Raw genomic sequence first — 15935 nt, forward strand, 5'->3', positions numbered from 1 at the left:
ACCCTGGGAACGACTGCCACCAATTTTGGCTTCCAGGCACCACCCAAGCAAAGGTTCTTAACCTTTTTAGGGTGTTGATCTGTTTAGGTATTTGATAAAACCAACCTACCTCCCAAAAGGACATAAATATGTGCTCAAAACTCTTAGAGTGTGAGAATTGGGGGTCTCTTAACGTCCCAGGTAAAAACTCTAGACTTAAAAAAATCAAGGCGAGGAGATTGGAGACTCATCGCCAGTCTTAGGAGAGGCGTCTTACAACAGGGATGTTGAAAATGACCTATGGCTTTTGAGTGCAGCTACGTGCAATACATAATATATAATACATATGATGCAATATATAAACAGGCAAGAAACCGATTCTAGCGCAGGCACACGCTCCCTCTATACGGGTTTACGAAGAGACAACCCCTGGTACTTTCCGCGAGTGTATAGGAAAGAATCTTTGCCAGGTCTGAAAAACGTTTGTCCAAAGAATGAGTGACACTTTCGAAGGCAGATTCAGGAAAGCAGCCCCCCCACAGCCCCCTCGGGGGTCCGCGCTCAGGGGGTTCCAGGGAGCGCCCCGAGGGCTTCTGCAGCCGCGCTGGCCGCCGAGGCCAGGGTGCAGCGAAGCGCGCGCAGGTGGATCGGCACCTGAGGCCTCCAGCTCGGCGCTGGGCGGGGCAAGCTGCCTTGGGGTGAGAGTGCGGGGAGGGAGGAGGAAGGGGGCAGGGATAACGGGAGGGGCGGGAGGGGAATCGGCGGGGAGGAGTCAGCAAACTTTCAGTTCGAGGGCATTGTGGGAAGCAGCCATGGTCTGAGGCGGATGCCTCACCTGTCAGCCGCGCCAGCTCCTGCGCTCCGCTCTCGCCCGCCTGTGCACCGCGCTCGCCACTCGGCACTCGCCAGACTGGGGCGGCGGCGGCGGCGGCGGCCCGGCCACCATGGTGAGTGCAGGCGACCGGCGCCGGCTCTGCCTCGGGAGCGAGCGCTCCCGGGAGACACCTGCGGCGCCCGGCCGGCGCGCGGCTCCGTGGAGGGCGGGGGTGGGGGGCTGCCGGGTCCCGCCGGAGTACCCCGGCCAGTCCGCGCCTGTGGCCCCGCCGCCGGGACGGTGCGGACGCGCCGGGACACCAGGAACACCAGCCAGGGAGTTTCGCGGCCGCCCGGCGCCGCTGCTTCATTCATTCGACCAAAGTTTGCTGAGCGCTTAGTCTGTGCCAGGCGTGGTGCCAGGCGCTGGGGACCAGCGGGGGACCAGGCGAAGACTGCTGCCTGGAGCTCACATTCTCGGAGGGAGGTGTGGCCAGAGGAAGACGCGTAATACATCAGTGTACATATAGATAACCTCCGAGAGTAAGTGCCCTGGTATCACAGACACAAGAGGATGGAGGGGTGGACTGGCGCGGCTGCAGAGAGGGCCGTCAGGAAAGGCCTCTTTGAGGAGGGGGCGACATCTGAGCTGCTGGAGGTCCTGGAGGAGCCCTGTGAGTGGTGGGAGCGGGGAGAGCAAAGGCCAGAGAAAGGTAGCGGGGCCAGATGAGGAGGGTCCTTATAAGATAAGGAGTTTTGTTTTTTATTCCAAATGAGTGGGAGCGTTTTTTTGCAAGAAAACTGACCTTGTCCTTTCTATACTTTCAAAAAATCTTTTTGGCGGTTGGTGGAGAGTAGAATGGTGTGTGCATGTACGTGTGTGAAGAGGGGTGTCCAAGTGAAAACAGGGAGACTGGTTGCAGTGCTCCAGGTGGCAAGTCCTGGTGGCCTGCACTTGGGTGGAACCGACAGCGTCAGAGGTCTCCTGCTCTTGCCTCCTGCCCAGACAGCGTTTCTCGGAGTGCAGTCCCTTGAACTGCACCCGACCCACTTCCCCAGCTCAACTCACTTCCCACGTCCCAGGAGGAACAAAAGTGACCTGCACGTCCCTGGTGCACGCTGCTCAAGTGGGCCGCTGCAGGCAGGACAGGACCGCGGGCACGACCGCGTGGGTTCGGAAGGTTGGCGGACAAGGAGCGCAGAGCAGTGTTGAGCCCCTGGCCGCGAGGACCACAGGTGCCGGTTCCTGGGAGAGGGTTGGCTGCGCAGACCACAGGTGTGGTTCTTGTCTGTTGCAGGTTCCTTGTAAATACAGCGCAATGCAAAAAGAAGGCTGTAAATAATGGAGCAGCTTTCTTGGCTTGCTCAGGTTTCCCAAGGAACAAGGTGACGGCGAGCAGCGCAGCCCGCAGCATCATTCGTTTAATGAAGGGTGGAACAAGGCCCTGCAGCTTCTGAGTAGCAAAGACTGCTTCCATGGAGGGGGTGGGGGGAGGCTGGGGCAGGGTCCATACTCTCGACAGCACCTGCTGTCTGGGGCTCACATTCTAGTGAATTTTTCTTGCTGGTGTCACACGATCAGTTGATCAGAAATGTGTGAAGTTTCCCTGGCCTTGCCCAGCAGCGAATATTAATGTTCTTGAGCACTTGTGGTAGGCCAGGTGGGTTGCAGGACCCTTTGTATTCATGATCTCAGTCCTTGCTGATGAGGGCAACAGTTGCTCTCTGCCTTTTACCGGCTCTGCCCTGTTCTAGCAGTGTGTCCCTGGACAACCCCCTGACCTCTCTGTGCCATTTTGCTCATGGAGATAATCATTGTTCCAAATTCGTAAGGCAGAGGTTCTCAAAGGGCAGTCTGGGTACCCTGAGGAGTCCCTAAGACTTTTCAGAGGGCCCCAAGGCCAAACTGCTTTCAGGAGGACACATGATATTATCAGCCCTTTTTCATGTTCATTCCCACATGACTGTCCATGGAGTTTTCTTGAGGCGAATATGACCTGGGGTTGTGCAACCCGTTGAATGCAGAAGCATCTAGGTGTGTCAGGCTGTCTTCTATCGAGCCAAATACCGCAGGCACTTGCTAAAATATGACACTACCACTCTTTTCACTAATTTTTTTTGCCTTGTAAAATATTGTTACTCTTCATAAAAAAGTTTATTTCTGTTAGAGTGTAATGGCTTTAGTTTTTAAAAAATAAACTGGTAAATATCTAAAATTTTTCTCCATTTAAATATATAATAATATATGGCTACAACCTACCTAATAAAAAATTGGGGGGAACTGTGTTGTCAGGAGTGTGAAGGAATCAGAGTCAGGTTCTGCGAGTTAGTGCAGATGGAAGTGTAAAGAGCAGCCCTTTGCCTACAGTAGGTGCTCAGTAACTGTGGTGTGTCATCTGTTTTTACTGTCACATCGTAGGGAAGAATAAGTGGCCCTCCCTGGTGCCCTGCAGCGCTAGGATTTTTGGGCAAGGTCCGCTTCGTCACTCCACGTCTTTGTTCTGCTCTGTTCCTAGTTCCTGACTCTTGCCAACTCTTACTCTAGGAGCCTGGAAGGTGTTTATGGCATCCCACCTAGTACATACACACAGGAAATGGTTCTAGATTCCACCGTGCCAGGGATCCAGGTTTCCAGCGCCGAGATTTCATACTTCATGCATTCTGGAGCTGTGTTTGTGCTTGGATCGCACTGTTTGAGTCAGCTCTGGCCTGCCTTTGTTTGAGAAATCTCTGCCTTGGAAAACAATGCGGGCGTTATCGTGTTTCAGGGGCTCCGAGCCCAATGCGCTTAAACATCTTACTGGGAAGAATTTGCTATTGAATGGTTGAAATGGTGATGGGAGAGTTTTTTAATGCGTTTCTTTATTTATTTTTTATTCCCCTGTAAGAGGATAGCAGTGAGGATTTATAGAGGGATGTTTAAAAGGCTTTGGGGACACTGTTAATAAAAATGCAGGAGGACTTTGCTTTGTTCAAGGCCACATACTTCTGAAAAGTTGAGGTGACTTTTAAAACAAGGTTTTAAAACTGCCTTTGAAGTGTGATTAGCCATCTTGTGTTACAAATCTTATAATGTATGTTATTTATCTATATCGAGATAGAGTGATGCAGAAAGCATCAACCTTTTTTTTTTTTTGGTGTGATTTTAAATCTTTGGAGAGAGAGCTTCCCAAGCTGCACTGTGAAGCCATTTCTTTATCAGAATTCATGTTAGTTTGAAGCAGCTTGAGTGTACTGATCTCCTACATCAGATAATTCAATTTCCCATGTTCATTTGTAACCTCTTTTATTACATAAAACTAGAAAAGGTGAAAAGGAATTGGGGGAGGTGAGAGGAGAACCCCAGGTATGAACCTGGAGATCTTACCACGACCCCTGTCCCCACCCAGTACCTTAATTTCATTGCCTAAGGCTTAGGTGAACGGTAATCAGTATGTAGTTGTTTGGACAGTTTAAATTCCAGGGAAGTAGTCTATTACCGTAGACTACTTGAGGCCTGGTCTAGGCTGCTGGCTGGCAGTTAGTGTGGTAGGCGGTTGGCAATAGGGAGGGAAATGACCCTCTGTTCAGTTGTCCCATGAGGATTCGCCCACAACAAGCCCTTCCCTCAGGTCTGGAAACAACATCAGGGAGGCTTGTGTTTGCCTCTTGCCAGGACTGTTACTTCTGAGTTCCCGTTACTAGCTTTTTATGACAAATACTGACAATAGCTTACAATTTTTATGTGGCATTTTACTAACAACAGATGGAAGGAAATGGTCAGTAGACTGCGTGTTTGCCATACTATGTTGTCAAGGTCGGTTCCTTTGGGTCCCATGAATTATTTCATTATGGGCAGACATAATAGGTAAAGTGACCCCTCCCTTCTCACACAAATAAAGAAAATCCTTTTAAGAGTCCCCAAAGATAGGCATGTCTTGACATCGCAGTGCATCATTTCTTCATTTAAAAAATTAATAGAGCCGGCATACAATACCATACTGTTGCACGAGTATGCCACAGTGATTTGACATTCCTGTATCTTATGACGTGGTGGTCACAGTAGGTCTGGCAACCATCTGTCCTATACACAGTGAGGATATTATTGACTATATTTCCTGGGCTGTAAATCGTATCCTCACGGCTTTTTAATTTTATATTTTATAACTGGAACTTTGGACCTCTTATTCCCCTTCACCTTTTGTACTCATCTGCCTCCACCCCGCTGGCAACCATCATTTTGTTTCAAATAACACAACACAGAAACAAACTCCTTCCATGTTATTACGAGAGCCAGAGATTGTCCCAGAGGTCTGAGACGTCATTGGGGTTACTTCTTCCCCGGCCCGTCTTTGCCCCTCCCAGAGTCTCCCTTTCTGGCGTATCTTCTCCTCTTGTTTGCAGTCTTTGTTTCCCCTCAAGTGCCCTAGCCATTTACCCAGGAGAAACCCCCTAATTGCCATTTGAAGCCCCCAGGTCCTGGGACGTGATAGAGGTGCACACAGTTATCGGAGGCAAATGCCCCTCAGAGGCTCTCTGTGGGGCGCGAGGCTGTCTCACCGGCACCCTGACAGCAGAAAATACTTACTGCATGGCTGCTAATAGCAGAATAAATGAAGACTCATTTATGTCAGAAATGAAATGCCGTTAATCCTTATGAGGAAGGTGGGCTTCCGAAAAGTCTCCGAGCAAGTCCCAAGCCTGAAAGGTCCGGATTGTGAGGTAGCTCTCCCTACACAGTTTCTGAAAAATGCCTGGGGAAAAAAACGACAGGATCGCTCATTGGTCTCTCAGTGCAGGGGAGCATAGGCCTAAAGTACATTCAGTCAAGGATGAAGGCGTTCGGGATTCTATTTTGAATGTCCTTTTTGGATCTTGTCTAGCAGGACTTGCCGAATAAGCCAGAAGCTTCCTACTCTCCTGGAACCCCCATTCTCAGTGGGAAGTTTTGTAAACTTTCTAAATATTTTGTATCACGCGCACAGAAAGGGATTATACTGTAGAGCTTTGCTGAGGCCTCATCTCACTTTTACTTGGTGAAAATTGCTGACGTGTCTGAGGTGGGTGTGTGGGGACCTAGTTGAGGCATGTGGATCAGGCAGTGACACTGGCCTTGGGGACTAACTCAGGCCCTTGACACCCCCAGCCCTTCTGGCCTGAGGAGGTGGGGCCTTTTCTCCAGCTGGCGTGGCCTTTGCCCAGTCACTTTCTGAACGAGTTCTGACTGAACATGGCGTTCAGGAACATCTCCCCACATTTAGTTTCAGGTTAGTGCTTCTGCTGCAGGCATGTCTCTCTCCGTGTCCCCATGGAGCCTGGGGCGCAGGACACCGTGGCTTTCCCAGCCCTCCCCCGCCCTGCCCTCGCCCTGCCCTGGATCTGTCCTGTTCATGCAGGTGTGGCGTAGCTCATCTGCTTAGATCTTGCACATTCTTCACCCATTTGTGTAAAATAAGCAGACAGACACTCTATATATAACTTACAACTTCCAGAAGGATATGTAGGAGACGACAGTTGTCTCTGGGAAGGGCTCTAAGCATCTGGTTTGGTCAGAAGATTCACTTTTTATTCTCTGTGTTATTATTAGACACTTCAGTATTTTCTGTGTGAAAGTATTACCTTTTAAATAATATAAAAATGACTTCATAAATATTGTTGTTTTTATTCTCCAGCAAAACTGTTTTGTTTTTCTCTGTTTTGTATCTTATTAAGCTTGGATGTGTTTAGAATCAGGATAGTAGCAGAATAAATTCCTTTAAAATACACACGCACACGCACACGATTTCTTTCTCTCACTACCGTGGGCTCTTGGCCAGAGGCCCAGAGCTCCTAATTGCACTTTGCTTCTCTAGGGGGGTTGCGAGTAGCTGAGGGGCCGAAATGTGAGCCATCTTTCTCACTTCAGTGACTGTGAAAACTTTTGGTAACAAGGTGAAATAATATTTCTAGTTGATTCACAGGACTGAACCACTGAAGTACAGGGCTGTTTGTCAGGTCATGTAGGGTTGGCCTCTCTGCGTCTGGCAGACAGCTGAACATTCCAGTAAGATTAAGAGGTCACATCGCTAAAAAAGTCAGGAAGGACCCATCAAATCTGGAGTCAGATGCAGATTATCACGGAATTGTTCTGCCCCCAATTTCAATGTCTGCCGCCTTCCTCATTTTGTGGGGGGAAAATATCAGGGTAGCAGTTTTTCAGCCTGCAGATGACTCTATAAGAGCCCTGAAAAAAAATAACATTAATGTCTCTTTTGAGCAAAGTGAGAGAACTTCGTCAGGTGACAGAACATGCTGTCAGAGGAGACCTCCTGGTCGTGTGACCCATGGAGCGTTTTGCCAGCTTTTCATGAAGCCTTTGCTGGTTCCCATCTAAGGCAGGCGTGGAGTCGGGGTGTGAGGAGGCGGACGCCTCAGGCCTGTGTGTGAGCTCCGTGACTTTGGGCACAGGGCTCAGCCCTCTCCCCCCGCCGGGCCCACTTCCTCAGGTGACCTGAGGATTAAACGAGAGACTCCAGTACAAGCCTCCTGCACAGGGCCCGGAACCTGGAATTTATTCCATAAATGGTTTGCGGGGCTATTGTAAGAGAAATAGGAAAAAGCTAACGAAACACTTAAAAATAGTTCAGAAGATTTATTTATTTTTTTCTCCCTGAAGAATATATTTGAGCTGGTGAAATAAAGAAACAAAATATCATAGGCCGAAAATATTGGGGAGGTGGGAGAAGGTATGTACAAAACGTTTTTCTTTGATTTCTTAAACAAGCACTTGCCTTCAGTTTCTTTACTAAGAACCCAAGTCCTCAGTTCTAGGTGTGTTGCATGTGAGTCCTACCTTTCAAAGTCCATTTTGGCCTCCTGGTTTTCATCCCTTAAGAATTCAGATAATCTAGTCTATATCAGCAATCTCTGGGAGCCTCCACTATGTAACAAGGCAGGTCAGATTGAACCTGAACTTTGACACAGAGTATGATGGATATGCCATCTCCCACCGCTTAACAAGTTTGTTTGTAACAGTAGGTATCGTCATCAATGCACAAAAGCCCTGGGGACTGATTTTGAATGAGTGCTGAGCAGGGTGCAGTAGGAAGAAAACAAAAGTTCTTAATACACATTTAAGGGGTCATTACCGTGCCGAGTGCCGAGTTTTGCATGTTGAAGCATATTTAACATTTTTAAGCATAACCTCTTAAGTGAATTTGTCCCTCATGACAAAAAAAATTCACATTAAGATCAAATAAGCATTACTATGAAATATGAATAAGGTCCTAAGTTATTAATGTTTCAACTTCAAAGTTATATTGAAAATTGCCTGGAAATTTCACCCCCAATTTCTGGTATCTTTATTCTCCTAGAAAGATTTGAAACAGAACCAAAGGCCAGTCTGCCTCAAAAGACTCCAGGAAAAAAAAATCTAATTAGAAGCATATTTACTATGAGACAAAATTAACCAAGTAAGAGTATCATTGAGATAATCTATGTTGATTATTCTGTCCAGAGGAAATGATAAACGGTGAAACAGTCTATGAATCACTCTCCATGTTTTTTTTTCCACTTGTTAATCCTTGTGTTCTTAACTGTGAAGGTTATTAGAAAAGCAAAACCCATGAGTATGAGGTCTGTTTCCTGATTACCAGAAATTGTGCTGTTGGGAAGAAATTTCTCACTTGTGTAGCAAACCTAGCCGAGGACGGGGGTGGGGAATTAAGCTCTGAGGCACGTTGCTTGGATGATAGAATTGCTGCAGGGAGTCTGCGGAGGGGTTCTGGAGGGACAGGCGTGGGGCTGAGCCCCAAAAGGGTGGGGCACCCTGCCTTCAGCTTTTCAGAAAAGAGTGTGGGAATGTACGTCTGGATATGAGAGTAGGAAGGGGTTAATGTGTAGACTGTAAGGAAAGGTGGCTTTAAGGCAATGTCTGCCCTGGAGGAGAGCCTGCTGGGTCTCCCAGAGGGACGAGGAATGGGTCTCTCACTGCCTCTTCACCCCACCCTTCTCCCCTCTAACCCTGCCTTCCAGTGGACCCCACTGAGAGATGATTTCTCCAGGATATTTGGGCAATGACGTTTCTCACAAGTGGACTTTACAGATAGCTAAAAGGGACAGACTTTAACCACGATTTAGAGCTAAAAAAAAAATAAATATTAATACCCTCCTTAAGCATTAGGGGAAATGAGTCAGAAGTAATTTCAATCTTGTCCAGAGCCAGGAGGGGCCTCACTTCACTCTATTGCATGGTTTGGAGGCGACTTGTCCCCTTGGCAGCCAAGGTCCAATGGTACTGAAGACTCAGGTGTACTTGGGTGTGTGTGTGTGCACGTATTCCGTCTCTGAGTGGGTTTGTTCTCTTGTCTATCTCTAAAACACCATCTGCTGTGACCTCCCTCCACTACCCCATAGTCTGCCCTGAGCTTTTTCCTCCAACACTTTAACTTCTGTTTTGAGAGGGGATGCTTCTTTGAATAGCAGCATGAGACAAACATCACTAGAAAGACAGGAGAGCATGATGCTTAGAAGGCTTGCTGCGCTACAAGGTGAGGGCAAATCAGGTCCTTCACCCAGCTATGCCCCTAACTGTGACCTTTACCAGGTCACCTAATTTCCCAGGACATGTCCTCAGCTGTCACACCAGGAGAACTTGGGCAGGAGATACAACCTTAAAAACCCTTTCTGGCTCTCACACACTGTTATCAGCAACAAGAAAATCATATGCCTCTCTAATCCTAATATACATTAGGATCAGAAGGAGAAGCAGAGCTCGCCTGGGGCTAAGCTGTTGATCCCTGTGTCCTTGCAGGGCCATGGATCAGGAGCTGGACTCGCTCAAGGTGCAGCTTACAGGCGGGGCTCTTGTGTCCACAGCTGGCAGGAAGGAACAATAGCCCCCGCAGTAGAGAGCGTGTGTAACTGTGTGCGGGGCATAGCATTGCTCGCCCATCTGTTTGTGTGCGTCTAGTTCCTTGAAGTTTGGGCTTCAATCAGGTAAAGTGTGGAAGCAGCACAGCATTATAATTTTGCAATAGGTGCACATTTACTTAATACCCACTGTGTTCTGTACTCGGAACTGGAGATTATCAAGAGATGGAAAGAGGACAGAAGTAATTATGCGTCTGATGCCACAGGTATGCCCCCCCTCAGCTGTGGGTTTCTTCACGGAGGCAGAGAACAAAGATGTGGTCAGGAAGGGCCAGGAGACACGGGGCAGTGTGAATTCTGAGCGGGGTTCTGAAAAGGCATTAGGGGCTGGGCCTGGTGAGGAGCACATTTCACACGTGGGGAGGAAGAAGGAGCCGGTGGTGAGACGGGTCCTAGCCATACGTGTTTCAGGGTCCATAAGTGTGGCTGCATGTGGGGACAGGTTTGGAAAACGCCGTCTGGATGATAGAGGAGCTTGTCTCCCTGTCGTTTGTTGAGAGGACAGCCCAGGAAGGTCTGGCATTTTTGTTTTCTGTTCAGAGTCATCATTTCATAGGTGCAGAATATGAGCGATGGGACAAGCCTGCTGGGACAAACACCTAAACTGGATCTCTGTTCTGTTGTTTTCTTCAGATGTTGGGAGTATCATGCACATCTATAGATGTGATGGACTGGAAGTTTTAAGGTGAAATTTGAAGTTTGATGTTAATTTTATTTTATATTAGATAAGTTGAACCATCACACCCATATCCCAGAAAAACTTCAGCCTATCTTTGCCTCTGGTCAGTTTTTTCATGCGCTTTTTATTGAGATGCTCCTACTGATCAAGAGCTTGGATGCTGGGACAATGTCAAGTTGCCGTAATATTTTCTTCTTGTTTTGAGATATAGCTGACATATAACATTATATTAGTCAGGTATACAATATAAGCATTTGATATATGTATATATCGTGAAATGAGCGCCACAGTAAGTCTAGTTAATAGAGTCATTGTCTAAGAAATTCAGACAATAAATAATTATTTGTCAAACAGCTTAATGCCATTGCCTATTAAAAGCCAAACCCTTAAACTTATTGAAGAATAAAACATTTTAAAACATAATGGGCCAAGTGCAAAAACTTCAGCTAAGACTTTTTGTGTGAAGCAATAGGGAAAAGGTGTTTATTCTGTCTCAGCTGCAAGGTAAGTAATTTTCAATAAGAGAAAGGAAAAAACCTTTTTAAAAGTCTTTTCCTTTGAAATCATGGGCTTGTTGGATTAATTGATGTCTATCTGTATTTATTAGTAAAACCTATATCAAAAGTACCTCAAATCAGCAACTAGTTTAGCAAACACTGCTGATAAAGTTTGCATGGGTGCAACCTCCATTCCCCATAAGTCACTAGTGGGGCCTAAAGGTCAGTATTTTAAAGGTCACACTAAATCTTTACAACAAGATTTACAGTAAGACTTAAAAGAACAGCAAGAGCTTCTAAACCCCTTTTTGCTGAGTTCCTTTTTAGAACCAGTGAATATAATTGTATTTCCTCAGTATGAGTTCAAAGAACAGAATTCTTAAGGCTAACTTTGCATAATCATTATATTTTTACAAGTATTTACAACATGAATGCCTCTATAATATACCTCTAATTTACAATGATATTTTGTACTAGAGTCTTGGCTATGGAGACTGAAAATGTTGGACCTTGAGCAAAAGTGACCAAATAAAAAAAAAAAAAGACACAAAATTCTTTTTTGTTAACTGTGAAATAAAGTAACCACAAACAGAGTAGGACTTCCTCTTCTTTACAAAGCATCTTTTTTTTCCCCCTCCCTAGTTATGTTGAGAGATAATTGACCAAAACATCATGGGCGGTATTTTTTTGGTAGCATCTTTGAAAGATTTATAATAAAATATCAGTGTTACTGCCAACTGCTCTAAGTGTTTATGAGTACCAGTGACTACAGTTTATTTTGTAGCTACATGCTGCTAAAATTAGGTTAGAGTCCTCAATTTTAAAAGTAATACTTAAAATGCTGGGCAAGGGAAAAAATGAGAAAATGGGTGTGTTTTTCTTTGCCTGTTTTCTCTACCGGGTGATACAAAGAATAGTTATTACCAGCACAAGTGATCCTAAAATATCTGTTCCATACTCCATTAAAAAAAAAAAATTCATGCTACCTGGCAGACCTAATGAAAGAAGAAATGAGTGGTCAAAATGGAAGATGTTAAGCTGCGCGGGGCTGGGCCTGGCCTGCAGCTCACCCACTGCTTCTGAGTAGGGAGCTGGAGGCTGCCAGGTAGAGGACAGGTGCCCTCTAGTCACTGCAAGTTTATTGCACTGCCCACCCTTAATGACGCCACATTTTAAGAGTAGAATCAGCCAGTCAGGTAATTATATAATGAGATTTGCAGGAGGCCAGGTTCATTATCAAGTAATTAGCCCTGGGGTTACTTTGATGGCAGTTAGAATAGAATTAAACTATTTCTCCATGACTGAAGCTTAAATCCATGACTGTTCAATAACGTCATCTTAAAAGTAGCTGATGGTTCTTACAGTTTTCTCGGATAAGAACCCCTTTGGGAATCTGCTAAATTTCCTGGACTGTCTCCCTAGAGCAGTGCTCAGGAATCCAAAATTTTGCATATAGTTTCTGGAAGTCTACCAACACCCCCTTTCCCTTCCTGGTTATCCTTAAACTTTGGGCATTTCTTGTAAAGCTATAGAATCCTGCCTGAATTTAATCCCTAGCCCTGCCATCTATAGCTTGATGCTGCTGCGAAAGTCTTCTAAATGCTAACAACTTTTTTTTTTTGGTTTCAGTATCGTTACATCACCTAGGTGTGTGGATTAAACAATCTAATGCATGTAAACACTCAGCATTGTGCCTGCCATGCAATGAGTCATTTTTATTGATAAATATAATTGTCACGTGGAATACCATGTTCACATTAGTTGAGCAGCACTTTTGAGTCTTGCTGTCAAAATGTCTCCTTGGGAAGTTAGAGGATGATCCAAAGGTCTCTGGGGAGAGCTAAGGATCGGAGTAGAAAGTTAGTGGGCCAATCGTAATGCCATTAGTGTGTGCTCACAGCTATTTTATCTACCTCCACTCCAGGGCAACACGTTAACAGCAGACACTCTTGGAAGCCAGACAAGACACTTTTCCCTTAGAGATGTGTTCACAAATTCTTCTAAATTGTCTTCTTTTTTAAGGATGCTGAGCAGCCGCTTCTGTTAATACCGCTTTCTTCAGACCAGCCGTTGTAGGGTGGATCCTAGAGTCATTTTCTGGTTGTCGTGGTAGCCATGTGGTACTGTGACCATGCCATGGTCATGTCAAATGGACCATGTCTTCTACAGATGGCTAATATCACTGCCTATGGGCTATTTTCATTGCCAAGTTATGGGCATTACCTACAGTCTTGAGAACAGTTTTCATTATTGTTGATGCTATGTGTCCATTTAACACAGATTCAAAAGCTTTGTGCAGTGTAACCAATAGTCCTATCTATACCATATGCACATGAAGACGGCCTTTGATTGCTGGGAAAGGTTGGCGTGTGGATGGGGGAAGACCTCAGGCTTCACAGTCCGACAGATTGGTGTTGGGATCCCTTCCTGCTGTTTCCCAGCCTTTGAGCTTAGTCACCGACCTGGTGTTACGGGACATCTCTGTGGCCTCATGTGAACAACTCACTATCTGTCCCTTGCTCGTGGTTATTGTGATTGCGATGTCTATGGCTCATTATATTTCCTGCTTCTCTTAGCAACATTGTGTGTTCATGGCCTGGAACGCTGGCTTTGCCCAGAAAGGGCCCTTTTGATTTGTTTTTGACAAGTGACCAGATGAAGTAGTTCTTTTTCAGATGCGTGGTGGTGGAAGGAATAGTCTCCCACTCTCTGTCAAAGATGTCTGTCATTGAATATATGACATGATATTCCTAATTTCACCAATGAACGTAACTGATGATAAAATTCATTCTGGTAGCGTTGTGTTCTATGGAATGCAGACTCCTGTACACATAAGAATGATTTATGTGTTTGGGTTACGCTGTGGAATAAAAAAAAAATGTTAGATTTCTTAAAAAACTAGCGCCCATTGCCTTAGTTATTCTTAACAGGTTCACGTGTCATGCTGGTTTTACATGTTATGCACCATTCATGTTAGGTTGGTGGGTGCCACAGTCAGCAGGGATCTGACGGATTATAAACTTAGGATGGAAAACGATTTTTGTCTGAGAGTCAGACCCTAAAGAATCATTACTTAGGTCTGTCTGAAATTAATTAACCCAGTCTCTCTGCTTTCCTTGGATTTTATCCAAAATCAACCCTGGATGGTTTCTCTCAGAATTGGCTCCTCCAAACTCTTCCTCCCAAAGAAAACGTGTCACATACACAGAACCCATGACTAAAACTTACCAAGTAAGGACAACCAATGACAGCCCTTAGTTTTATAGCAAAAGATGGTCAAATCCAGTGAGGTTTATAGAATATTGATATTTACTTTCTGAATCAGTGGTATTATTTTACTAACTCTATCAGCCTTAAAAGGAAAATCAAAAACTAAATCACATTCATTTAAAGTGAATATTGGGTTTTGGTTATTATTGCAGCCTGAGATCTCCTGTGCAGTCTTGGAACACTTGTAATTTCTAGTTTAGTGTGCAAACCCAATGTTGACTGAAGTACAACCAAGAGTTTCTATACATGAAATGTAAGACTGTTCTGTGGATGTTCACATATTCAGTGAGAATTTTGTGTGTAAGGTTTGTTGGGCATCATTGGAAACCTAGTCCTGGGAACGTGCCCCTGATTATTTTGCCCTGGGGGGAGGCCAGTGTCGAACGTACCTTTCACGTATATTCAGTTCTAAAATTAGGCGATGCCTGAGAAGCAGCAAGGCCCTTTGTCATTTTTGCCTCTTTATTAAACAGTACGGGTGGGCGTGGCCTATGCTTGTGGGCTGCAGACTGTGAGCTGGAGAGAGCAGAACAGAAAGGAAAGGCAGAGAACAGCCACTTCCCATTGTTAATGCACAGAACAAAGAGCAGAGTGTGAGATACCCAACGATGCGTGTCCGCTGTGGCCTCTTTCCTGTGATTTTTTTCCCCAACTTGCTCAGCTCAGCCTGCCTTCCAGCAAGAGTCACAGGGTGTCAGGGCCTGTGGGACAGAGGAGGTGAGAAACCAAGGCCACTTCCATGTTCCGAAGCCCCTGGCATGTGAGAGAAATGAAGTGCCCAAGCAGAGCTATGCATATTGTGGCACTTTTTCAAGCCTTGTGCTTAGCAAGCCAGTGCATGTAGCCTGCATACCATACTGTGCACTTTCACTTTGCCTTTTGCAATGTGTGTTAGGGATTTATAGAAATATATTGATTCACTGTGTATGTATTCCAGGAGCTTGAGCTGGTAATGGGGCATGAACATCTAGCTGGATGGAGAACATCTCTGTCTTTCAACCTCGTTGGGGTTTCTCTGCGGTAGTCCGAATAGTGTACAATCCTAAATTTGAAACCCTTTGTGGATGTGAGGCCTGTCCCCTCTTTCTCACCCCTTTCACTCAACAGGGCTGCCTCTGAGTCCAAGGACATTTTGCCTGTCTTGGTGGTCCCACCGACTGGCACCCTTTATGTCTCTGAGAAAGTGGCTTACAGGAGGGATGCAGGGCCTGTGTCCAAGTGGGTTGGTTAGGCTGTGACCTCCAAACAGGGCTATCGTTGCTGAAAATATTCAGAGGTGGGGATCTGCTGCCAATCTGCCTGCCTTCTAAGTCCAGTTCCACTGCTTATAACTGTGTGACCTTGGGCAAGATACCTCTCTGACCGTCAGTTACCTTCACTTTATTTTTTTTTTTAAGATTTGATTTATTTATTTTTAGACAGGGGACGGGAGGGAGAGGGAGAGAAAAATCAATGTGTGGTTGGTTGCCTCTTGTGCACCCCCTACTGGGGACCTGGCCTGCAACCCAGGAATGTGCCTTAGGGAATCGAACAGGTAGGTGACCCTTTGGTTCACTGGCTGGTACTCAATCCACTGAGCCACACCAGCCAGGGTGTTACCTTCACTTTAAAGATGGAGAATAGTTATTATTCATCTTGTGTATGTGTGTGTGTGTGAGGGGGGTATGTTTTGTGGGGATTAAATGATACAAAGTATTTAGCACTGGGCCTGATACAGAGTAAGTAAATGATATTCCAAATAATGTGCAATATTAATACATTACTATTGTTTATTGTATTGTTCATTCTCCTCCCCAGGGTCTTAATCT

The 15935-nt window shown here is 45.7% G+C and overlaps 1 protein-coding gene across 1 annotated transcript in view; it reads left to right on the top strand.

Annotated features, from left to right (window-relative positions):
- The first annotated feature begins 806 nt into the window (after positions 1–806).
- AP1S3 (adaptor related protein complex 1 subunit sigma 3) overlaps positions 807–15935 on the top strand; it is a 53444-nt gene continuing 38315 nt past the window's right edge. The window contains exon 1 of the mRNA XM_054586130.1: positions 807–926. Within this exon, the coding sequence (XP_054442105.1) occupies positions 924–926 (3 nt within the window). The 5' untranslated portion in view covers positions 807–923. The remainder of the gene's footprint in view (positions 927–15935) is intronic.

This window comes from Pteronotus mesoamericanus, unplaced genomic scaffold (assembly GCF_021234165.1).
Source record: "Pteronotus mesoamericanus isolate MK-2021 breed Mesoamerican mustached bat unplaced genomic scaffold, CSHL_Meso_final contig_90, whole genome shotgun sequence".
NCBI classification, from domain to species: Eukaryota; Metazoa; Chordata; class Mammalia; order Chiroptera; family Mormoopidae; genus Pteronotus; species Pteronotus mesoamericanus.